Source organism: Lutra lutra, chromosome 13, assembly GCF_902655055.1.
Source record: "Lutra lutra chromosome 13, mLutLut1.2, whole genome shotgun sequence".
NCBI classification, from domain to species: Eukaryota; Metazoa; Chordata; class Mammalia; order Carnivora; family Mustelidae; genus Lutra; species Lutra lutra.
Window position 1 is genome coordinate 78,271,428 of NC_062290.1, and position 26,146 is coordinate 78,297,573.

At 50.0% G+C, this 26,146-nt stretch overlaps 1 protein-coding gene across 7 annotated transcripts in view; it reads right to left on the reverse strand.

The window, feature by feature from the left end:
• Positions 1-26,146, reverse strand: part of ASTN2 (astrotactin 2) — a 1,447,326-nt gene that overhangs the window by 225,072 nt on the left and 1,196,108 nt on the right. For all 7 annotated transcript variants that reach the window (XM_047699298.1, XM_047699297.1, XM_047699295.1 and 4 more), the window contains 3 exons: positions 15,316-15,440; positions 11,345-11,449; positions 7,933-8,112 (listed from right to left, as the gene is read on the reverse strand). In XM_047699298.1, coding sequence (XP_047555254.1) covers positions 7,933-8,112; positions 11,345-11,449; positions 15,316-15,440 — 410 coding nt within the window. The remainder of the gene's footprint in view (positions 1-7,932; positions 8,113-11,344; positions 11,450-15,315; positions 15,441-26,146) is intronic.

Consider the following 26,146-nt stretch of genomic DNA (forward strand, 5'->3'; position numbering starts at 1 on the left):
TAGAGTATCTCCTCTCCCGCCCACCCTGAAGGCCTATGCTCTGAGTCTGCTTCCCTCAATTCTTTCGAGGGTGGATAAGAGAAACAGAACAGGAGTACAAAGGGTCGCCTTGGGCCTGATAACAGCATCTAGAGAGTTCTCTGAGGCTGCAGTGGTAGGAACAAACAAGGGTTCTCCTGATGAAAGCAGCCTGGGTTCAAATCCCTGCTCTGCCAAGCTCCCTGCTGGGAACTCCCTCAGGCCATCTTACCCTTCCAAGCCTCGCTCCCCTCAAGCACAAAATGCAGATAACAATGCCTCCCTTCCAGGCTTGTTGCGCGAGGAGTAAATTGGATGAAAAAATGTACGTGAAAGTGCTTTGTGAGCTGCTCTGTGCGGAGCCCTGTGAAGGATTATTATTCTTGGTACGCACCAATAGGAAGATGACTGGGGTGTTCCGTTCCAGATGGACTCAATCTAAACCAGGGAACAAATGCTTTTTTTGGTAATTTCATCTGGTGGAAATGGCAGTCTCATGGGCCTATTTGTGTTTAATGAACCACATCCTGTATCGTCTTCTTGCAAGGTTCTGAGGAGAATTAAGTTAGTTCTCTCTTCTGGCGTGCTGCAGACAAGTGAGCGTCCAGCTCACGTTTAACCTCCTCTGGCCTCCCTACTCTCCAAGGAAACACTACCTCAGAGTTAGAGGCATCCTACGCAGGGCTGCGTGGAAGCCATGAAGCCGGGGGAGGGAAGGGGCTATGGGACCACCTCCCACCACCTGGCTGGGACCCTGGCCTAGATGAGTGTGGCCGGGCTCTGATCCCTGACTGCCGCCATAGTTAAGGGTTGTGTGAGGCTGGGTGTGACAGACAGACAGACAGCCTGGAGCAGACTGGCTGGGGACATGGCGGATCTGGAAGGGCACTGAGGCCATGGGGAAGATTCTGGAAATTAGCCTCAGAGCAATGGCAAAGGACCTGGGAGTTTTCATCCAAGAAGAAGCCTGATGGTATTTCTGTTAATGGTTAATTGTATACATCAACTTGACTGACCCATGGGCTATTCAGAGATGTGGTCAAACACGATTCTGGAGGTGTCTGTGAGGGTGTCCACGAGGGTGTTGTGGATGAGATCAGCAGCAGACTGAGTAAAGCAGAATGCCCTCCCTTATGTCACTGGGCCTCAGCCAATCAGGTAAAGGCCTGAATAGAATAGAAAGGCTGACCCCCCTCCCCACCCCCAGGAGTAAGAAAGAATTCCTCCTGCTTGACTGTTTGAGCTAGAACAACATTCTCTTCTTGCCTTTGGGCTCAAACGGAAACATTGGTTCTTCTTGGATCTCAAGCCTGCTAGCTTTGGAATCGGAACTTACACCATCAGCTCTCCAGAATCTCCAGTTTGCTGAATAGATCTTGGCTTGAAACTTATCAGCCTGCACAATCACATGAGCTAATTCCTCATAACAAATCTCTCTCTCTCTCATATATGAATATTATATACAATAGAGACTTTTATCTACCCGTCTATCCATCCATCCAACCATCCATCCTGTTGGTTCTGTCTCTCTGGAGAGCACCGACTGACCCGTGTCCTCGGGGCTGCTGTGTGGTTTGGACTGAGGGGGGACAAGAGTAGATGCCGAGGAATTGCACTACCGGGTATTTACCCCAAAGATACAGATGTAGTGAAAAGAAGGGCCATCTGTACCCCAACATTCATAGCAGCAATGGCCACGGTCGCCAAACTGTGGAAAGAACCAAGATGCCCTTCAACGGACGAATAGATACGGAAGATGTGGTCCATATACACTATGGAGTATTATGCCTCCATCAGAAAGGATGAATACCCAACTTTAGTAGCAACATGGACGGGACTGGAAGAGATGATGCTGACTGAAATAAGTCAAGCAGAGAGAGTCAATTATCATATGGTTTCACTTATTTGTGGAGCATAACAAATAGCATGGAGGACATGGGGAGATGGAGAGGAGAAGGGAGTCGAGGGAATTTGGAAGGGGAGGTGAACCATGAGAGACTATGGACTCTGAAAAACAACCTGAGGGTCTTGAAGGGGTGGGGCAGGTGGGAGGTTGGGGGAACAAGGTGTTGGGTATTAGAGAGGGCACGGATTGCATGGAGCACTGGGTGTGGTGCAAAAACAATGAATACTGTTACGCTGAAAAGAAATAAGAAAAAAATAAATAAAAATAAAAATTAAAAAAAAAAAAAAAAAAGAGTGGATGCCGAGAGTCCAGGTAGAATGCCAGCACTAGAGTCCAGGCAAGCCACAATGGCAGCTTGATCCAGGGCACAGCAGAGAGATGGAAAGAAGTGGGCAAATTCAAGCCCTCATTGGGAATGAAAATGGAGAAGATTTGGGAAAATGGGGGGCACGAGGGAGAGGAGGATGTGAAGAAGGACTCCGGTTTCTGGTTCTGCCTAAAAACAGATCATGGCACATTTCACTCGAACGCTAGGAAACCACCAGGTTGTGTGGGGCAGAGTTTGGGTGGGCAAGGGAGCTGCCATAATGGCAAATATTGGGGGAAAGCATAGAGGCAGAGGTGTAAAGTGGGAGTCGCCAAGGTAGGGACAGTAACAGAATCCCCATAAGAGAAGAGTCCAGGAAGAGGGGGCCCAGGCCAGGGTTGTCTGAAATTCCATGGATGGGGGTGGGTAGAAGAGGGTGAGCCGACAAAGCAGGCAGAGAAGAAGCCAGCAGGAAGGCAGGGGACTCACAAGGAAGATCTGGGACAATGGCAGCGAACACAGACAGTGCCTGAAGCAGGAAGTGGTCAGCTCTGTCAAACGCTAACCGAAGGTCAAACAAATGGGAACTGAAAACTGCCCCCTGATGATTCAATCTACAGAGAAGTAAACGAGTACCCAGGCAGTCCCAGTTCTGAGAACAACTGCTTTCATGTCTGGTTGCGGTCTTTGAAGCAAACTCCCTTAGGAAACTGAAAGCCCGGGAGAGTTCTCCAGCCCACATCAGCCCCTTGGCCACAACTGTCCTCAGAAAAGGAGGTGACATTTGACTATCTTATCCTTCTCCCCTCCCCACCTTAACCCCTGGGCTGCCTTTCAAGCAGTCAGAACTCCTTTAAAGAATAGTCTAGGAATGCTGAGCTGACAGTCAAACCTGCATTGTAATTCAAATGGAAATGTAGAAATTCATTCCCTGGAACAGTCTTGGGAAATTATAATTGAGATAAAACATCTTTTAAAGGTGGCAACAGGCATTTATCTCTGAGGACATCTCTATACCATGGACTGCCCCAATCTTAACTTAAGAGCAGTGTAACCTTCACTAGAAAATGTCATTTCACAGGGTCATGGAGTCTATAAACTAGGAAAAGTCATATTAATTACATACCTTTTCTCTTCTACACTTTCTTTGTCTCTCCTGTGTGTGTGTATGTATTCTGTTTTGCACTTATCTACTTTTCTGTGTTTTGTTTTTAAGATTTTATTTATTTATTTGACAGACAGAGATCACAAGTAGGCAGAGAGGCAGGCAGAGAGAGGAAGGAAGGCTAAGCAGAGAGCCCTATGCAGGGCTCGATCTCAGGACTCTGGGATCATGACCTGAGCTGAAGGCAGAGGCTTTAACCCACTGAGCCACCCAGGAGCCCTGACTTCTCTGTGTTTTCATGACCCCTCCTTGCCTCCCTCAGTTGGTCTCTCTCTCTCTCTCTCTCTCTCTCTCTCTCTCTCACACACACACACACACACACACCCCTGGAAAGGAAACACAGTTACCAGAGATGTGGCAGCTGTGGTGGGAGGGAATGCATTGGATCAAGATAATAACTAGGTGTCCAGCTCAGTGCTAGAGGAGTCCACTGATGGGCTGTGCTTTCGCTGGAGCCTGTATTTTGCATGTAAAGAAAGTGATCTAGAGAGTGATCAGTTTGCCCAAGATCCCACAGCTGGTAAGAGGCAGAGCTGGGATTTGAACCTGAGTCCATCTGACTGTAAAACCTCCGCTTTACTTCCAAATGGCAAAGTCTTTATCCAGGCTAGCTACAGGCTGGGTAATTTCTTATGTCATAATTAAGATAAAAAGACATGCATCACGGTCCCAGCTGGGCAGTATATGTGACTATTAAACCGAAGAGTGAACTGGGAGAAAGGTAGCTTTTTAAAATACACACCTCTTAGGAACACAGCAGCGTGCAGTGAAAGCATAAAGCTAAAGGCCAGAGACTAAAAACTTCACGTGGTGCTTGGGGCACGGCCTGGGAGCAGAGGCGAGGGCTAGAGGGGACTCACAGGCTAAAGCAGCTTCCACACTAAGCACTGCTGTGCCTGGCGGGCCCAGGGATGACTTTGGCTACTTCTAAGGTCTTCCTGGCTTCTGACAAGGCACCATCTAACTGATCTGTTCAGTGCTCTGGTCCCCTCCAAACTGGTGAAATCCCGAGACGATCCACTTGGTGGTGGCAAACCCCACCTCCCTGCCTAGATCTTTCCAGTCCTGCTTGGCATGCCCAGCGCCCCCCTGGAATCAGCGTCACAAGGTGGGTCTGTTCTTTTGGCTTTTGCCCTGCTCTGCTGCAGGGAAAACGATACACAGTGTCCCCCCCCCACCCCACTATCTGCATCACAGCAGCCATTGCCAACGGATCCTAACATTCTTGGCCAGTGGGCTCCATGATCTCCACACAGTGGACTAGATAAGCCATTCCCTAACTGATCAGAATTGGAACATGAAATAATAGATATGGGTCATCACAGGGCACTGACTGGGTTCTTTACCATGAGCCCGCCCCGTCCCTCTTTCCAGCTGTCTACCAGTGGGTTAAAAAAAAAAAAATGGTGAAACACTGTAAGTCTAGAACAGACTGGGGAGTGAACAACACGGGGACAGCGTCCACATCTCGTCTCCCCCAGTGCCCGCCAAGAAGCAGCACTGAAGAAATATTAATGAATTAAAGAATGAATGAATGAATGATAAATGTGACTTTCTTTCTTTCTTTCTCCTGTGGAACACACACTGAGAAACACTTAGGGGAATAATAGTCTAATCGTCAAATAAACCTCTCATGGGAATATTTTAATCAGGCATATTCAGTCCCGAACCCCCGGGCTTCCCAACAATTTCTAGTGGCTGCCCCAGATCACAGCAGGAACAAGAGCCCCATCATTAATAAACCTGGAAAGCCGGGGACATTTGTTTCTAGATCTAGGGGGCAGGGAACACTGTGCTCAGGTTGGAATTCAAACACCATCCCTTTCACTCATACACTGTGACCCCAACAAGCCCCTCTTCTTCTTTAAGCTTCAGGTTTCCCAGGTGAAGACGAGGGGTGAGTGGGATTCTTGCCTTCTTTGCCTCAGGGGGTACACGGGAGAACCCACAGGACTACACTGTAATGTGCTGTTACTCACGCCCTATTGGGCCTCTTTTCCCGGAATTTCTTTCCAGCTTTGGTCCTTCCAATCAAGGACACGCCACCACCTGGAGCTAAACATAGATTTCAAAGACTCCAGGAAGCCCTCCCCACTCCACTCTCTGGGTTGAAAGAGTATTTATCCTTTTCTAGTGACACAGATGTGTCTCCGAGAGATTAGGGAGTATCACACGGGGGCAGGAGCCCTACCAGGACTAGACTCCTCAGCTGCGACCGACGAGTCTTGCTTTATTCTAAGCTATCATTTTTCATGTGCTGACTACATGCCAGACACTTTACCTGTATTATCTCATTTCATTCTCCCAAAAGCCGCGCCAGGGAATTCCTATCCCCCATTTAATGCATGAGGAAACAGAAACTTAGAAGTTACTGCCCGAGGTTACCCAACAGGGATGGAAGGATAGACAGGGGGACTTGAACCCCTGTCTGTCCCACTCACAGCACCTCTTCCCGCAGCTCTGCCCCCAGAGTCACCTGCTTCCAAACCCAGACCCATCCTGACCCACTTCCCAGGAGGCCCTCGTGTAGCCCGTGCCCATGACACAGCTGATGGCTGTGGAGAGAAAGGTCACCCACTACCTCTGAGTTCAGAGTCCCTCCCTCCCCGGGAACATTCCCGGGCTTCTCAGCCTCCCCCTCGCAAACATCACTCCCACATTTAAAAAAAATACAACCTCAGCACTTCATGGGTCATCTAGGTCACAGCAGGTGGTGAGAGTGAGAAGTGTTAAGGTGGCCTCCGCGTACCCCTGGGCTCTTCTTGGGAGCAACCGTACGACAGAAGCAAGAAACGTGCCTCCAGACAAGCAGCCCAGAGAGAAAAGCTACTGTGCCAAGTTTCCCCAGCAAGTGTGTGGCGACCCGGAGGGCTCTGGTATCTTGAAGGGGGTCCCAGCTGCTCTGTGGGCTTTCCTTCTGCCCCAGCCCGTCTGACTTGCCCCAGAGTCCATGCATCCCCTGCGTAAGGAGTGGGGCTTTCTGGAGGGGAACTGGCCAAGGCCTGGAAGCAGTTGAGGATGGAGGTGACGTGGTATTTAGCATGACAGCGGTGTCCCTGGCCCCAAGTGCGGGCCGAGGCGGGTTAGTTCAGTGGCCACAGTGAGCGAAGGTTTTTATAAACATGACCTAATTGTATTACTTCAAAGTCCTGAAGCTTACTGTCCTGCTTAATGATGTGTCACGTTATTTATAGGGTAGGACAACGAGACTTCTATTGATTTAATGCACTTCCTTAAAGACCGTCATTGTCACAGCCATAAAAAACAGAGCTATTCCCAGACAACTCAATTATGTCCCCCGCGTCTATAAACCACCCCGTGCCCCACACAGTTGCACACAGGAGGCAGGGATGGGTGAGACCACGGTGGGGGTTGCAAGCCCCCGGGGACAAGAGGAAAGGTTCTAGAGATGGCAAAGGCAGACGCACTGGGGCCAGCATGAAAAACCCTGGATGCGGAGCGTGGAGCAGCACCCCACTTTGTCTTGGACCCCCCCACAGTGGAGCTCGGTGACACTCAGCAAGCTTCCTCCTCCCTCTGGGCCTTAATTTTCCCAACTGCAAACTTGGGGTGCTAAGTCCAGGGAGACTCATAAGGTCTCTTGTGGCTCCCACAGTCTGTGGTTTAAGTTGATTTGGTTCCTTAGATGGGGGGTGGGCTGGGCCATGTGAAGAAGGTGGGGAGCACATTTTTAACACTGTTCCCACCCTTTCCGTCCATCGAGAGCTCTCCTTTCTCAATTAATCGATAATAATAATGGTAACAGGAAGCCATCCACACCCTGCTACTTACTAGCTGTGTATCTATGGGCACTCGGCTTGGCGTGGCTGAGACTCACCTCTTCCCCTGTGAAATGGGGATATGAATACACTGGCTTGTTAAAATACACAATGCAGGGATGGAATATTTCTGTCTTTCTCAAAATGCTGTGATAGTTAACTGCTTCCCTTCCACGTGGAAGGTGGACAGGAATGGCAACTTAAGCGCCCATTTCACAGAAGGGAAAAACTGAGGCGGGAAGGGAATGACACTCCCAAGGTGAGTGGCAGGGACTGGTCTCCCCCATCTAGCCCGAGGAATGCCAATTCTGATACAAGCTGAGGCTCCCAGGGACATACAATCTGGTGACCCTCCCTGAGGATAGAAGCTTCTCCACGGGAGAGACAGGAAACTGTCCCCTCAGACCCAAAGTGAGCCCTACCAGAACGGCCAGAGCTCCTCTTGGGTTCTTCCCAGAAGCCTGGAGAGAAGGAGGTGTCAAGGAGATGCCACTCCCATCCCTCCAATTCTTCCCCCCATGGTGGTTTCAGAGGACAGAGCTGGAAACGAGGAACCTGCTGTATGAGGCAGGAGTGTTGGAGTCCAGCCCACTACCTTAGGGTCTCAGAAAATGCCTGAACTGAAAGAATCCTGAGATATCATCACACAGCCCCTCGTCCTGTCCATGGGGAAACAAGCCCAGAGAGGGGCAGGGAGTGCCGAAGGCCACACAGCTTCGGCATGGCCGAGCCAGGATCTAGCTTGTCAGAGCCTTACCTTTCTGGTACTGGAGCCACAGCTGTTGCTGGACCTTCTTGCTGGGGAAGTGAATGATGCAGGTGAGCTCGGAGCCGTAGAGGGCCTCTGCGATGTAGTGGGAGCCGTAGTGCTGGATGAAGGACAGCAGCTCCTCCCGACTGCTCTCCCTGGTCAGGATCTTGAGGACATTGGTGAAGCCTGCACGGAGGAGGAGGACGTGGAGGTGGTCAGATCTGGGAGGCCGGTGGCTGACGAATTATAAGAAGCCAGGGGCTCTCTCCAGCCTGGAGCTGGTGTCACCCCACAATCAGCCTGGTGGCTGGCACCTGAACGGGCACAGCAACCTCCCCTCGCTCGCAGAGCAAAGGTTGTTCTCTCTGGTAGATGCACAAGACACTACAACCGAGAGGGAACCAACAGCAGAGGAAGGCCTCAAGCTTGGCAACCGAGGCCACGGGACCTGAAAGTTGCCATCAGGAAATCAAAGCTGACATCTGTCCCTAGCAACTAACGGGCACCGAGCACATCGCCTGCTGTTTCCCCCATTGGTTCCAATTTAGCCTCAGCCCCAGTGCTGCAACCCCCACTGTGGATGAGCAAGTCAAAGCTCAGATGCTGGATGGTTTCCTTGGTCCTCTGGCTCAGTCTACAATCAGTCTACAAGCTCAGTCTACAATCCCCTTATGTTCTCATTCCAAAATAAATGCATTTTCCACAGCACCCAATCACCCAGGGTGTGAACTGCCTACAGCGGGAGCCCCGGGGCTTTCCTGACCCCGAATCAGCAGATAGTCCGACGTCCTGGGATCGTATCCCTGGCTTGGCTTCCGAGAACACTACTTCCCTTTCTGCCTCTGCCTCCCTGAAACAGTGGTATGTTCTGGCTCCTGACTTTGTCAAGGGCCTCCCTGCTGCTGTATTTTCCTTAGTCCTGTGCCAAGAAGACCTAGGTCATCAGTGCCTAGCATGGGACCTGTAAAGCCGTCACTCTATAACCACAGCTCCCCACCTCACTCCTTCCTTGTCCAAATTGCACAAGCTGTTCTTCCAAGAGCCTTAAGACCTGCCTGAGCTCCTTCCTGCTACCAACGACCAGCCTACCAATGACCTTACCTGGGGTTCCAGGCCTCCAAGGGCATCTCCAGTGAGCCTCCTTCATCAGGCTTTACATCCAGCCAAATCAGCTTTTTTAGGTCTCCTAAATATGACCTGAGATTTCCACCGTCCTTTCTTCATTCACAGTCCCCAAACTGCAGCCTGCACACACATACACACCCCCGTTCACCAGAAATGGCCTCCCCAACTCTTCGCTAAGTCATTCCTATGCTCTAAGGCTCCGGAAAGCCGTCCTCACCTTCCCAAGAAGCTGTTCACACAATCCTTGCCAGGGGCACCTATGCTTTGCATCTCCAGTGGACGCTACCTTGAAAGCAGAAGCTCTATTCCGCTGGTCTTTGACTGTGCACATGCACCCTTCCCTACCCCGGCCCTAACCAGGTACAATAGCACAGTTCCCGGGACACGGCAGAAACACCAACCACCATTATCACATGAGCAGTGGATTCTGTGTCACATCAAAGTAAACTGTAAGAGAGCAAGCGCGCTCTCCTTCAACATTAAACATGAACTCCAATTTGCCAACATTTGATTTACAAGGGGGTTCTCAAGAGCATCATCATAGATTAATTAAAGCTGATACACCTTTGTAATTCTAACAGATACCTCGCAGTCTGATTCGCAAGTGAGGGGCGAGGGTGTGGGTGGTGGGCAAAACAGAAACATGCCTCAAAGCATGGGTGTTTGATTAAGACAGCCCCTCTCCACCAATCCGTTAATGTGCGCAACTGGGTAATTAATACAGCAGTGTTAATGATGAGACTGTTTCTCTTAACTAGTAAGTGATAACACCATGGAGATGACCTGTGGCTCTTTCTCTAGGCAGATAAAACTGCAATCGAATCTCTGCTCTCTGGGCACCTGGGTGGCTCAGTTGGTTAAGCGACTGCCTTTGGCTCAGGTCATGATCCTGGAGTCCCGGAATCGAGTCCCGCATCAGGCTCCCTGCATGGGAGGGAGTCTGCTTCTCCCTCTGACCCTCCCCCTTCCCATGCTCTCTCTTGCTTTCTCTCTCTCTCTCTCAAGTAAATAAAATCTTAAAAAAAAAAAAAAAATCCCTGCTCTCCTCCTCTTTGACCCCTTACTAGCTGTGTGACCTTGGGGAAGTTACTTAACCTCTCTGACCTTGTTTCCTTATCTGAAAAAAGTATGGGATAAACGATGTCTTCCTTGTAGGACCAATGGATGTCCTAAGATATGAAACATTATAAAGTGCTTGGCCAATGTCCACAGTAATTACTATTTGCACTTCCCATATGGGAGAGTCCTCTGATTCCTGGGCTAAGAGAGTTTAGTGTTGCTCACGAACCAAATGATACTGAAAAAGAGAAGATAAGTAACGTGCTCACAAATACAGAGGAAGTCCCTGGACAATAATCCAGTGGCAGGGTTATGAGGAAGAACCAGGGTAAAACACCCAATCTTTCCAGAGTCCTTCACTCATTCCGAATTTTTCAGTTTTCATTTTTTTTATTCCTTTATCAAACAAGACTACCTACCCTGTGTTGATTCTCTGTTACAGAGACAATAAGAATACAGGCTACAGGGATATGGAAATGACCCACGATTCTTGGGTCAGTGGGGGAACATATAGGGCTTAGACGTGAATCAAGCCCACTGGTGCATTCATACAGGTGGTTGCTTGCATAGACTTCCTTGAGTTATTCTGGGGAGAGTGGAGAATGCAGCACGGGTCTCTCAGTATCGCAGGACTATCCCAGCATTCCCTGGCCAAGGAGATCCAGGCAGAGGGAAGAGCATGTGCAAAGTCACAGAAGCATGAAAAAACACGTCCCATTCTGAGAATTACAAATTGTGCTCATCAGCTGACACACAGGGTGTGGGCAGGTGGAGTGGGGGCCATGTGTGTGTCTGCGTCTCGGAGGGGTGTATGTTACTGCTGTATAGGAGATGGGTAGGAAAGGAAATCATCCAGAAGAGACCAGGAGAACTTATAATCCATAGCCTGAAATATACAGAACATAAATGTGACTTAGATTGTCATTTACCCCTCTCCCATTCACTCTTCCCCATACTGCTATGGTACCCATTCCTCCAGGAAGCCCCTCTTGACTCCTCAGGACAGCTCCCCGCTCTGGGGTTCCACTGTCCCACTAATGTGTAGAACCTACCGCAGTATGAGGATGTCCCTGTCTGCTTGTCCATCCACCCTCCCCGTGAGCTCCTTCATGGCAGGGAAGGCCGGGCCTCATTCCCTCAGCATCCCCAGCCCAGGGCCTGGCACAGTGCAAGTCCTCAGGAACAAGTGCTGGATTAGCACCAGCCCCCTGGCTGCCCGGGAGGTGGTCCTCACCTGTGGACAGGGTGATGGTGTTGAGCTTCACACGGTAAAGGTTGCTTCGGACCCGCCACTGCTGCACCATAGGGTAACCCATTGCCTCGTCATACCTGACGTCTCCTGCAGGGCAGAAAGAGAAGGTCACGGGAGGCCAGCATTTACAGAACACTCACCAAAACTGGGCTCTGCAGAACGACCACTACTTCTAAATAGGCGGGCGCTCAGCCTTCACATGCAGGCTCTCACTGGAACCAACAGCTTTACCTGGACCTGCCTCCAGGCTTCTTCCCAGCCTCTGATCTCAGCCCCCATCCTGCTTTTTCTCTTCCCAACAGCTTGCAAGCAAGCCGAGTAGATTTATGATTCCACTTACCCCTGCAGGCAACTCGCCATGGGTCATTAGACGACTCTGTGCCTCAGTTTCCCCTTCGGATACTATGGCTACCTATACTGACGTTACTTCACAGGTGGATTGTGAGACTCGAATAAGGCCACAGAAGTGGAAGTCTTGCAGCATGCAGAATGGGGGTCAGCAAACCACAGCCCGTCCTCCACGTACCGCCTCTCGATGACAGCAGACATGAGCGGCTGTGTGCAGAGCCTAGTGCATTTAGGATCTGGTCCTTTGTGTTTGCTGACCCCTGTGTGGACCACTATTTCCTAACATGGAAACATGGGATGCACATAGGGATCTCCTGAGATGCATGTGTTCATATAGAAAAGCTCACATTTCAAGTAAGACCGAGTTAAAGTGAAACAAGATCTTTAAAAATCTGTATAATTTCTAAGCACCTTATCTAGATTATTATGCATTCTAAAGCTCTATGAAGGTAGTGGCGAGGAGCGTTTTGCAAACTTTTCCAACTGAGGAATCCCGTTTTTCAAGAGGGTTCACTGGAACACATGTTCCATGGAAAGTATTTTGGGAAACACAGGTATAGACAAAGAATAAACAAAGACAAAACAACACAATGTTAGCAAGCAGTTAACTCTGGGTGGTGGGGGTATCAACGAATCTTGTTTACTGATTTATATTCATCAGCATTTTCTAAATTTTTTTGCTTTAAGCATTGAAAACTCTCTTTGTTTACAATCAGGAAGAAATACATGAAAAGGAAATGCTAGTCACATCAGCAGTTAATATTGTTGTTTTGTATCCTCTGCAAATGGCAGGCACATTTTCTGTCCTTTTCTCTTGTCCCCTGGTGAGGAGGCACTTAAAGAGATATTTGATACCAAGATGAAAATGAGAATCTCATTGTAACAAATGATTTCTTCCTGGACATTACTGCAGTATTAAAGTTGTCCATTACTGTCAACTTTTTTTTTATTTTTTTCCCTCCTTAGCCTTTTCAGGAATAATGTAATTTTTTTTAGAAGCTTTCATTTTAAAGTAAAATATTCATGATCTCCATATATATGTCTACTGCAGCGAGGTTGTTTTGTTATAAATACGTCCTCTCTGTTTATCTGCTCTGCCTGTCCCATCCTTCCCCTAGAAAGGCTGGGAAGGGTGGGGGAGGAAGGACAGGCCATGTTTTGAGTCAGGGAGGAGAAACCAGATTGCACAGGATGGCCGAATGCTCGTGGCCCAGCAGCCTCTGCCCCATCCTTTGTGCTGGTCCTGATTCACGGCAGGCTTGGTGTGGGTATTGGCAACTGGGACCCACCCTCAGAGAGGGCAGCAGAACAGTCTGATGGAGGCTGTGGGTACCATTCATTCACTGCGTGGTATGATGTCCAAATGAAAAAAAAACAGGCTACCCCTTTTGATTACCAAGACATGTATAAAGCCATCATCTCTGCCCCTCACCCCCCAGAACTGGTTGTCACTGCACCCTTCACTTCTCTCCATCCCTGGTCCTTCCTGGATTCCAGCCTAGACTATAAGCTCCTCCAGTGGAAGGCCAGCTTCCTGAGGCTGAGGCCATGGTCTTTATTATTCTCACTCCTGCAGAGCCTGGAACAGAGCCTGGTACATAGTAATAGGCTCCGAACAAATGCCAATTTGCTGGCTCACCTACTTACCTGTATCCTCGTCCCCATCCTAGGCCCATCCCTAGCCCTTACTCATCCTCGACCCTCACCTTACCTGACCCTATCCTAGATCTCTGCCAAAGATGAAGGATAACATGAGGGAGGTATTTTTCCTGGTAATTATTATTTTTTTTTTAATTTTAGAAATCCAACAGTGTCTTTATTAGGATGCCTCCAAAGATCCTTAAACCAAAACAAATAATCCTAACAATTTGTACTACTAATATAGAACCATAATGCACTGAGCATTTTATACCTGCAGTTTCCAGTAGTCGCCTACTGCTGACAAAGAACTGAAATCCCCTATTTCAGAAGAAGAAATGGAAGCTCAGAGGAGAAAGAGCTCAAGGACACACAAAGAATGGTGACAAATCCAGGGTCTTTCCCATTGGAGCACAGCACCTCCCCATGGACCATGGTGCTATCTGCTTTAAGGGGTGAGCTCCCTGTGACTGGGTGTATCCAAGAAGAACCATTACTCAGTAGGGTTATTACGGACCTGATTTCTCCATTGCTAAGGAGGATTAGACTAGACACCCTTTACAGTCCCTGTCAGCTCTGAAATTCTGCGATCTTATGAAAATTAAGGAAGGCACAGCAGGTTTTGGCAGATTTTACGAAGCATTTTTATTTCTGTGATTTCATTTGATCTACATCTGGGCCCTTTCTGAAGGAGGATAGGTCAAGAAGGGGATGGAGGGTCATGGATACGGCATCAGCTTTGGGGTCAAGACCCAGTGGGCTTAAATCCTGACTCAACGACAGACTAGTCATGTGAACTTGGACGAATTGAATGATTTCTTTAATCTGTTTCAAGGGGGACAATAACCCTTACAGGGTTACATGGATTCAGACACGCAGGGTGCGCGGCTCCTAGGAGATGTGGGTCCTTCTGCCCTGTCTCTGCCTCTTTATAGGGAAGGCTTGTGGAGCTTCCAAGTGCTAGCAAGCAGCAGAAGGGTCTTCCCTGGGGGTCAGTTTCCCTCTCAGTGAGACCTCGGTCATTCGCCAGGGGGGCCATTCTCCCTGGGCCATGGTTGAGATACCCAAGTACTGTATCACCAAAGCAGAGCCAAGGCCCTCACATCTTAGGAAAATCCCTCCACAAAAGACAGCAGAGGAACTGGGAGAAGGTAAGGGGGAGCAGAAGGGCATCCTGGGTGGAACAGAAGACAGGGAGCCCCAGGAGAGCCTGCAGAAGATAGCTTCCCTGTGAGGGGGCAGGTAAGGAGAGAGGGGGTAGGGGTGGGGAGCTGCAGAGCCAATGGAAAGGGAAGAAGACCTGGAGCCGTGGCACCTGGTTCTTGTCCTGGCCGGCTGCAGGGTCTTGTGCAGCTCCTGTCCCCTCTCTGAGTCTAGATTCCTCATCTCTAAAATGGGGAAAACAATACCACCCCCCAAGACGCCTCAGCACCCATGTTCAAAATCAAGCTGTGTAACAAACACTTTCAAGTAAGACAGGCTCCCGGTGGAGGGGTCCAGTGATTTTGCTTTAGAACGATGTAAAAATAAACCTAGTGAAATAAGCCAGACACAGAAAGACAAATACTGCGTGATCGTACTTTTATGTAGAATCAAGAGGTCGGACTCATAAGAGCAGAGAGTAGAAAGGCTGGGGACGTGGGGAGGTGCGGGTCTAAAGGTCCAGTGATGTGGGATGCAGAAGTTCTGTGGGGCTGAGGCACAGCACGGTGACTACAGTCAAAATCCCAGAAATCTGCTGAAAGTCAATCTGGCCCAGCTCCGATTCTGGAATCTCAGAGAAGCCCCCCCAGCTCTGCACAGCCCATACCAGGAGGCCCACCCCTGGCCAATAGCAGACCCCTTCGCCCTTCTGTCCCTCAGGAAGGAGGAGGCCCGCACAGGCCTGTCTGGGATGTGTGGAGGCACCTGGAGAGGATAGGTGTGCAGTGAGAGAGGCTGGGGGAGGTCCAGCAGGTGTGTCTTACCAGTGAGCAGCTGGAGGTCCGGGAGGGGCTCAGAGAGGACGCCCCGACACTGCTCCTCCACCGGCAGCGGGATCACCAGCAGCCCATCGGCCAGCTGAGGGAAGTCCTTGATGAAGTTGTTCTCCCTGTGGAGAGGAGCACAGAGACCGCCAAATGAGGGCGTGGAGGCCGCTGGGGGCTGCAGGGTAGGAGGGCAGTGAGCTTGGCATCGGCATGGAGACACTCAGGAGAGGGTGCGCATCCTTGCTGCCGTGCATCTGGCTCCCCGAGTCCCTGCCTCAGAGAACAGGGTGCTAACGACAGGCTCTAGAATCTGGCAGGCTAGGGCTCAAAATCCTGGCCCGCCGTGTACTGGCCATGCAGTCTGGAGCAAACTCCCGCTCCTCAGAACCTTGATCTCCTTGCTATAAAGTGAGATCTCAGGGTAGTTGTAAACACTTAATGGGATAAAGCTGCCAATTGCTTAAGACACAGTCTGATGCTCTACAAACTGTGTATTTGGCTGCTAAACATCCCCTTGCGTAAGCAGTGACAATGGTGAGCCAGAATGTGAGGGAACCGAGAAGAGCATGGAGTGCACGCAGAGAAAGGGGCAGGGAGGTTTGAAAGAACAGGTGGGTCTTCAAGTGGAAAGGTCCTAAGGGATCTTTTGGATCAGACTCCTCTTTTACAGATAGGGAAACTGAGGCCTAGAGAAGAGGAATGACCTGCTCCCAGAACCTCTCCCCCATCCCAGGCTAGTGCTCTTTCTCCTGCTCTAATCCTTCCTTATAATGCCATCCCAAGAAACTCTGTTTCCAAGACAGTCCTTGGGGTGACCTCACGGAACTGAACCCTGAACAGAGGTAGTCTTTAGGGCAGGCGGGGTAGTAATGGGGCATCATATGGAGGCAGGCTTCAATCTTTTGCACAACAGACCTGCCTCCAAATAGAACAGCCTGCCAGGAGAGGTGGTGAGCGTCCCGTTCCTGAAAGAGTGCAAGGAGGGAAATGGACAGCTACTTGGTATGCAGGTATTGGAGGCATTTCCGTGTTAACATCTGACTTTTGAGGTCCTTTCGTGTTCAGGGACCCTCAGATTTTGAGACAGTAATTACAGTCTGGAGAGGAGGAGGAGGGGGAGGAGAAGAATAAAGGGAGGAAGAGATTTGTCACTTCATCGAACCCCTTGGAATGGGCAACCTTGAAATGAAAATCAGAAAGAGGAAAACAAAAACAAGGAATGCCAAAACAATGCCTTTGGAGCCTGGATCTTGGGTCCAACAGAAGCAGCTGTGCAGACGTCATGGGGGCCTGGAGCACTTCCTATCTGTACTCCATGTCCCCAAGGTGCGCACCTCCCCCAGGCACCCGTGAAGTGTCCCATGGATTCATTCATTTAGTGAACAGTCAGCCCCCCACGTCCTGACCCCTGAGCACCTTGGAGTCCGGGGGAAGAGCCATTATCCCCATCTTCACCATCACCATCATCTCTTACAAAGTTCGGGATCCTTATCATCTACAGCAAGAGAGCTGTAGATTATATCCTTTTTGCAGATGATAAAACATGTGGTACAGGGTTAAGAGGAGGTGAATATTGGGATGTGCCTGGAGGTCTGCTGATAGCCCACTCGGTAACGTAGGCAGCTGGGCTGGGGAGTGTCTGCTGGGCATGCGTGTGCATGACTGTGAGTTTCTGGGTCCACATGGGGGACACTGAGGCATGCTGTCTCATGTGCCTGTGTGGGAGGACCACTGTCTGCCTGGCAAGCTGTACATGTTTATGCCTATGTGTGTGTGTCTGTGATCACGGCTTCTCCTAGGTGTCTGTGCTTAGTGTATGATCTGTTTGCAAGCCTGGGTGCGTGGAACAGCAATGTGAACAGAAAGAGAGAGCCTTCTGGAAAAGGGGAGTGCCCTTAAAGGACCATGTAACAGTCGCCAGGGTTTGAGGGACTACGTTTCCTCCTATTTCCCTTCTGAGGTTGGCCTGTGAGGATACAGATCCTCCCACAAGGATGTGGCCTGGGAGAGGGTGTCCCTCTGCTCTCATCAGCTAAATACATGTTCTGTGTGGAGCCCTGAGCTGGATCTAGGGATTCAGAGAGACTGGATTCTTCCCTGGTCCTCTAGATCTTCTCAGCCAACTGGGGGAGACAACAAGGGAGCCAAGCATAACAGCCGGTGGGACCCGGCTATCAGAAATACCAAGGGCTGGATGCTTCTGGGACCCTTCCCCATGAGACCCATGAATTGTTTCATGGGCAGGTAAGGTCAGGCATGAGAAGATGCCAACGTCTCTGAAGACTGGGCCCCAGTTCTGCCCACAGCACACCCCAGCTGTACAGCCTGGAATAGACCACTCAAACCTCAATTTTCTCATAGGTAAGATGAGGATCATAAAAGTTGTTCAGTCTGCCTTAATGAAATACCATTACCATGATGATAAGAATAGCCGTTTGTTGAGCACATACTATGCACCGAGCACCGTTCCAGGCACTGTACATTGGTCCCCTCCCAACCCTGTGAAGCTGATGCCATTAAGACCCTCAGGTTAGAGGTTGCCCAGCACAACACAGCTGGAGATCCCAGCTGGTCTGGCCCCGCAGTTCCCATTCCTCACCACTGCTCAGGTGCAGGGCACTGTCTATGCCGAAAGAGCAGGAGCACGCATGGGGGCCCTGAGCCCAGACAGATCGCAGCTGACAGAAGGAGCTTGCTGCCTGTTCGGACCTGACCACACCAGGTGCTCAGGGTCCCTGGAGCTGGGTGCCCTCCCTCAGCCAACGGGGAAGTGGAGACTCTGAGGGGAGCAATGCCTTCCGGGACTGGCACAGAGTGCATTTGGGAAGAGGGATCTGAAAGCAAGCTTATGTTTTCCATTTTACCATCTGGGCGGCTCCATTTCACACTTTCTCTGGCACTGCATTTAAAGAGAGAGCCCCCCTCTTCACCCCTCACCCCCCTGTCTTCTGGTCAAGCCAGGCTTCACTCCGAGGGTAAATCTGACCCCACAGGACAATGGGAAACAGCACAATGGGCAACCTCGGGCTGGCTCATGATGCTGGTCTTCTTGGGAGAAGGATTTCCCCCCTGAGCTTTCAGAGAGCAGGAAGGATCCTGAGGAAGCACTTGAGAAGGAGGGGAAGGATGCAGGGGTGGGAGTTCGCAAGCCAGTGCGAAGGCTGGGAGGGAGGGAGGCAGTCACGAAGCCGGGGATGGCAAGGCATGGTCCCTCAGGACCTGGTCCCTTCGCGGCCGCCTGGGGATGGTCATGAGTCCTGCACGGCTGCTGCCAGCAGAGGGCGCCCAGGGCCTTCGCATCCACCGGCTCTCTGGCGAGGGGAATGCCACCGCCAGGGAAGTTCCACTGGGCCCAGAACCTCAGACAGAACCCAGACAGCAGCCTCAGAATCCACCAACCTGGGAAAGGGACACGGGAGGCTGGCTAAATGCAGACGGCAGAAAGTGGATTCAGATTCTCAGAGCCTGTGTGTACATGTGTGTAGAAAATACTATAAGGCAAAAAAAGGAAAAAAAAAAAAAAAAAGAAAAAACTATAGGCAACTAATCCTAATAATAGGAAGACCAGGAAGAAGAATGAGTAATATTTATGTATCGATCATCTTGTTCGTCATCAGCTACATCCTAGACAGGATGTGTGTGTGTGTGTGTGTGCGATTTTAACTCCATGGAACTCAAGCAGACAGCTACCATTACGATTCCCATTTTATAAATAGAGAAAAGAGCACTCAGAGGGGTTAGCTGGAAGATTCGTCCAGCTGAGGTCCACAGTTAGGAAGTCAGTTAGGAGCCCACAGTTAGGGGCTCCGTGCTTACTGCCCTGCACTGTCAGCACACGTTCAAGGGACCAATCCCAAGTCCGTGCTCCTGATCACTGGCGTAACCCGAGACCAGGCCGTTCTGCTGTTCAAGCCCAGAGCGCGTTCGCTCTCGTGCCCATGAGGGGTCTGTGTGTGTACATAAGAGCATGCCATGTTTCAAACAGTGACAGGGTCCTGTTTCTGTAGACAAACATCTCCCCCAAAATATCCATGAAAAAGAGTTCGAGCTCGGTTGATAGTCTATGAAAAGATTCATCACATTTTAAAAATAGCAGATCCGGGGCTCCGGGGACTCGGGAGAACTCTGGGAGTATGAGGACTCATTCATTCCACGGACACTGCTTCGGGTCTCCCATTTGGCAGGGTTTGTTTTGCATCCCAGGGGCCCGGCAGGGGACGGGGAGGTATCCCATTCACCCATTCACGAGGACCATGGTAGAAGGCAAGCAATGTAGCAAGGTCTGCAAGGCCTTCAAGATCTGGCCACTGCCCACTCCTCCCGCCGCATATTTTGAGCCCCTGTCCCCTGGTTGTACAACTACACTGACTGCCCTTGTGGGACATACTTGCTTCGTACAAAGGGTGCACTGGGGATTTGCCCTCTCTCTCCGGAAAGCCCTCACCCCTGCCCCCTGTACCTGGCCATCACCTACTCCTCATTCAGACCACATTTTACTTCCCTGCCTTTGAGAAATCTGCCCGGAGCCAGTTCTCCCACTATGCTCTCTCATAGCATCTGGCTCTTTTCTTCCATGAAGAGCTTCCTAATGGTAGCTGTGCTTGTGGGGACCCTATATGATAGGCGCGTGGCCCACTAAACTGTGAGCTCCATGGGGGCCAAGACCATGCCTGTCTCCTTTATGCCTCCTCACCAGGGCCTAGCGCAGTGCCATCTGCATACAGAGTGAGGCTCAAAGAACTCTTGTATCTAAGGGGTATTGGGAATTTGGGTCTAAAATTTCAGCTCTTCCACATGGAGCTTCAAACTCTACTTTCATCCTCTTCCCAAATGCACAGGTAGCCCAGCTCCTACAGAGCTTGGCTAGGAGCCAGGGGCCCCAGCCGCCCTGAGGTGGCAGGGACCAGAAGGGAAAAGGTGATCTCTCGAAGCAGGGGCTGGTCAGACCTCGCACTCTGAAAGAGCATGGTGTCCATGTGTGCATTTGCAGTGGGGCGGAGAAGCAGGGGGTGGGCTGGGGCGAGGAGTGCCAGCAGGAAGCAAGAGGCCCAGTTAAAAAACCACCTCCTCTTCCATGTCATCATCTTGACTTCCCCTGTTGGAATAAAACCTTCCTGTCACTTTGCCCTCACGCATCTTGCCTGTGATTAGATCCCAGAACTGGCCTTGGGGTCCGGTGGAGGAAAAGGCAAAGGCTCAGAAGTCCTTCAGACATGGAAACAAATGCCGTCTGGCTTTGGGGAATTCAGTTCCATTTTAGGAAGCTTAGTGACCTCACCTGCAAAAGTAATGAGTTTGGGACTTGAAGGGGTTGGGAGGAAGATTCGCGCAAAGTTCTCTTGAGTTAGGGTCCCATTTCCCGAATCCCACGCTAGATCCTGAATCTCTTTGTGAGCCTCAGAGAACTCAAGACAGTGCCTACTCTGTAGAAGCCCCCTAAGTATCAGGCCTCCTCTCCCTCCATGCCATCTGCACCTAACCTCCAAGTGACTCAAGCCTACGGAGCATTTCCACCGAGGATGCACCCTGTCCAGCTTCGCGCCCATCAGCCATGCTGACAAGAATGACAAGCCGGGGAAGCTGGTCTCCTCCACATCTCCCCCCGCCCCAGGTCTTCCCTCCCTTCTGCCCCAATTTAAGAATATGTGTGAGTGTTTTGGATACATTAATACACAGCCACCAGCAAGCAGGAGCTGGATCACCCCTCAGTTCTGGGGAAATTAGCATTTAAATTGAGGTATTTCAGGGAAGTAAATCATCCCAGAGCCAGCCAGCGCTGTCTGCAGCCTTTTTTAGGGGAAGGAGGGCTGGGAGCTGTGGGCTGCAAGCTCTTGAGTCTGCAGGGAGTGGTCTATGGTTCCTGGCTCTCCCTAGGCTGCCCAAAGCCTCCTCCAACGGTGGCCATAAGCTCCCAACACCAATGAGGACATCTCTCCCGGTTTAAACTGTGCCCCATCCCTCACCTACAACTAGACTGAGTCTTTCCGCCAAGTGAGAGCAGCGTCTTTGGCTGAGATGTGGTTTCCTCTGTGGTCAATGAGCGGGGACACCTGGTCTCATCTTGGCTCTGTGACTGTCTCACTGTGGGGGGCTGGGGAAGCCACTCCCCACCTCTAGGACTGGGAGGGGTAAACAGCTGGTACAAAATATTTGGGTTTCTCTGAGCCCCAGTTTGAGAGGTGTTGGGCTCGATCCTATAGCCATTCCGTCGGTGCTGGAGTCACAGAGCCTGGTGTTCAAAATGAGGCTGATGTCTGTCCATGGCTACCTTCATGCCCTGCTCTTCTCTAGGAGCAGTCAGAAACTTGGTTCTCCTGGGAGCTGCTTTTTAATTATGGGTCTTTGTTTACATTCCCTGCTCAAGTGCTAGACTTAGTCATTCTTGCATTCAGCATTCATTCATTCATTCAATCAATCATTCAAATATCCAATAAATATTTATATTATGTACCGGGCCTTGGGAATACAATGACAAAATAGATATTCTCTGCCCTTAAGCTCCCCACGCCTAGTAGGAGATACATGTGTACAAATGCTTCTACACACATGTGTAAATGTGTGCAAGGTGAATAATGGTTTTGAAAAGGTTAAAATGAAACATTTTTCATTCCCCATAAATCATATTTGTCTCTAATACCCGACCTACTAAATCAAAAGAATTCAACCCTTAGGTAGAAGGACAAATACCATCTAGAGAAGAAAGGGGGTTACTGCCCAGCTTTGCATCTCAAAGCTGACTTTGTAGTGTCTTGAGCTAGACAAGAGTTTGGAAAGCCAGCCTGTGCCAGAAGTGAAGGTCCTCTTCTGTATCAAAGCCAGGCCTGGCTGACTCAGATCATAGTGTCTTCTTTTAATATAAGATGGTTCAGGCTATGACCTCAGGGGAGTTCCCACCAGACAGGAAAAGGAAGGAGAAAACCCTTCTTTCTGATACCAGTGCTGGGAGGGATTGCTGAGGAGAGAAGGCTAGGGGGCCAGGAGCTCAGATTCAAAGGTAGACAACCTCTTTCTGGACTATTAGAAGTTAGCACGCCCTCCCTACCCACCCTAGCCTTGAGGGCAGCATCTACAAATGCTTAAGATACTAACAAGGGTTTGGGAAATGGCCCAGGGCAGGTAAGGGGGGACATGGGGGGCTGTCGCCCCAGATCAGGGATTAGTCTGAGGAGGTGGGGAGCCCCTTTATCCAATAAGCCAATGGAAACTCCCATGAGAGGGAAGCAGGAGGTGAGCTAGAGGATGGCAGAAGTCAGCCTCCAATTCCTGCACCCAAAGGGTAGCGAGAAGAAAGTGGACATGACCCTAGTACACCCTCCATGCCCCCAAGGAGGCAGGGATGGGGAAGGCTCCCTGAGATTAGAACAAGGGGAATTCAGAGTGTGGGGACCTCGTTAATTTGGACTTTGGCAGTGGATTCTTCTCAAAAGACAACCCAAGACCATCCACATCCTAATGGGTTGCTAGTGCAAAGGGGCTCGGAGCCAAGCTCAAGTAAGAAATCATAGAGTAACTCCAGCAAGGACCCAGAGGGCTAAGTTTATACCAACGTCCTTCTGCTATCTGCAGCCCCTGTGCCCTGAGGCGGAGTGGAGGTGGGGGAGCCTGCTGGATGAGGAGAAGACAGGGTGAGTCCGTAAGGAGCTCAACTTCCAATATACTAAATAGTTTCCCTAAAGAGGATGTTCTGTATCCTTAATTGGCAATTTGAAATACTTTTTTGCTATCCGCAGAATGGAAAGTTGAGGAAAAGATTGTATCAGTGGTAGAAAAATCAGAAGACTACAGTGTTCTTGCATAACTGAGTTGTAGTGGTGAAAAAAAAAGTTTGAATCTTTAACTGTTGAAGGAGATGCTTAGAGGTTAGAGTGATAAAATTTAAGACTCAAAAAAGTTTAAGTTTCATAGGGGAGGTACAGAGACCAAGGGAGTAAAGAGGAGGGGTACCTAATACAGATGGGGTAGGGGAGGAAGGCTGCCTGGAGGTGGTAAGCCTTGACTGTTTGGAAGGGGTTATCCAGGGAAAGAGCAAGAAAAGAAGGTGGGAGTGGGGTCCAGGCAGAAAGAACAGCATGTGCAAAAGTCCAAAGTGCTGCATGTGTGTGTGTGTGTGTGTGTGTGTCTATGGGAGATGGGAGATGAAGAGAGAAAGAGAGAGATGGAACACTCAAATGCCACATTCTCGAAATTGAAAGAAGCTTAGATTCAGGATGTAAAAGCATTGAGTAAAAAAGCAAAGATGGGCTGGAGAGGGGCAGATAGAGAGCTCAGATCTTGCAAGTCTTCAAAGTGATGCTATGGAACACAGGCTTTCTTCTGAGGGCGAGGACACCTCCCACGGCAGAGGTTTCGGCAGGACAGCAATACTATCTGACCAGAGATTTTGAGCCTGGACACAGCCTGGAGGACAAGCCAAAAAAGGAACAAGGCTGGAGGGAGGGTGACCAGTTACAGGGTTTTGCAGCCATCCAGACCAGCATGGTGGAGGATCGGTGTGACAGAATTATCGAGAAGAGACACACATTTGAGAGAGACCCAGCGAGGAGGCCCTGCATGTACCCTGCTCCCCATCACCCACTGTGTGCAGTGGGAGTGGAGGCCGACATAAGTTATGCCAGCAGGACTGACTCCGGGGCCCACCTCCCCTTGCAGTGAAGCCCCCAGAGCTCTCCAGACACCCCCGTTTTCACCTGCCATGGCCAGAGAGCAGACTGCTGTGTCTTGGCCCATCAGGATGCTCTTGCCTTCCTCCTGAGCCTGCCAGCTGGCAGCCCATCTCAGCTCAGCTGCTACATGTGAGACTCACAGGAAGACTGCCAGATCTCCCTAAAATCCCCATCTACACACCTTGCTTCCTGGGGCTGCACAACAGCCTGCTAACTATGTGGTCTGCATTCAGCCTTATCCCTCCAAGTCATTCACCATCCTGTGGCCAGAATGTTTTTCTAAACTGACGGTCCTGACTGACTGGCTCTGGGTATTAGTGTTCAGTTGCTGCTATAACAAATCACCACCAATTTCATGGCTTACACCAACTTCCACCAACTTAACACTCATTATGTTTCTGAAGGTCAGATGTCTGACATGGGTTTCAGGGTTACAGTCAGGTGTCAGCAGGGATGCATGCTTCCGGGAGGCTCCAGAGGAGAAACCACTCCCTTACCTTTTTAGCTTTTGAGACGGCCCACATTCCTTGGCTCTAGACCCCTAGGCTCTACCACCATCAGAGCAAGCCAAAGCAAGTCAAGTCCTTCTGCGATCACATCCCTCTCCGGCCTCCTCTCTTATCTTACCTCCCCCTTCCACTTTAAGGACCCTTAGGATTACATTAGGTCCACCTGAAAAATCTAGGTGATAGTCTCTTTATCTCGAGATCAGCAACTTCATTTCTACCTACACCCTTAACCACCTTTGCCATGGAATATATTTTATTCACAGGTTCCAGGGATTAAAACATGGACATCTGGGGGGCATTATTCTGCCTACCACACTCCAACCCCCCACCCCAGGAGAGCTTTGCTGATGCCTCTCCCTTCATTTGGGGGTTTGATGCCCCTTCTCTGGGTTTCTACTGCACCTATCCCTCCCCTATTTTGGCATCTTCACACTGGACTGTTGGTCCCCGTCACTCACTGGTTCCCTTGTGGACCAAGGGCACTTGAAGGCAACGACCATGTCTGTCTTATTTGTTGCTGTACTTCCAGCCTTGACACGGTGGCTGAAACACACACAAGGGGTTCTGTAAGCACTTATTCAGTGAATGAATGAATGAATGAATGACTCCTATCTGAAGGGCTATGAAGGGGAGATATCCCAGCCAGCTGTGCTACTGCAATCTCCTCTCTGTGGGGCCTGAGTCACAGCCTTATTCAGGTCTCCCTCCCTATCTTTTTTTTTTCCTTCCTCATTATCTTTTCTTCCTTCGTTATCTAGTATCAAAATAATAAGCATCACTTTTAAGCTAACATCTACGGATTGTTTACAATGTCCTAGGCATCAATCTAAGGGTTTTACACACGTCTCCTTTCACACAGCCACCCTGGGAGCTAAGTACTCTTGTTCTAAGGGCTTTGTTTGTTTGCTTGTTTGTTTTAAATAAGGGACCAGAAGAATAAAGAGATTAATAAGTGCACAGGAACGACTCAGCTGGACTTTGAACAATTAAACTCCATGTTCTTAAAGATGAGGCAAGAAGATGCTAGTAATGTTTAATTTTGCCCCTCAACGCAATGCTGGAAAGTGAAAGTTGACTCACTGAAAATACAAGCGCTCGCTGGATGTGCCAGATGGATGCCCGAGTTAATAATGTAACTGCTCTTTATTGAACGCCTGCCATGTGGTAAGGGCTCTGCAGGATGCCTTTCTCGTTTTTTTTTTTTTTTTTTTTTGCTATAGAATGAATGTGTCCCATCCCCCAAATCCATATGTTCAAACCTAATGCCCAATGTGATGGTATCTGGCGGTGGGGCCTTTGGGAGGTGACTAGGTCATAAGGGTGGGCTCTTCGTGAATGGGATGAGTGCCCTTATGAAAGGCCCCAGAGAGCTCCTTGTCCTCTCCACCAAGGGAGGAAAGGTGCCATCTATGAACCAGGAAACAGATTCTAGGCAACACTGAATCTGGCAGTGCCTAGAACGTGAGCTTCCCAGCCTCCAGAGCTTGAAGAAGTAAAACGTTTGTGGTTTGAGCCATGCAATCGATGGTTATTTTTTAAAGCAGTGCCAATAGACAGAGACATTTCTAATATCTTGCAAAGTCATTATTATGATCTCAATGATGGAGGTGAGGAAGCTGGATCTCAGTGGGGTGAGGTCACTTTCCTAGGCTCACA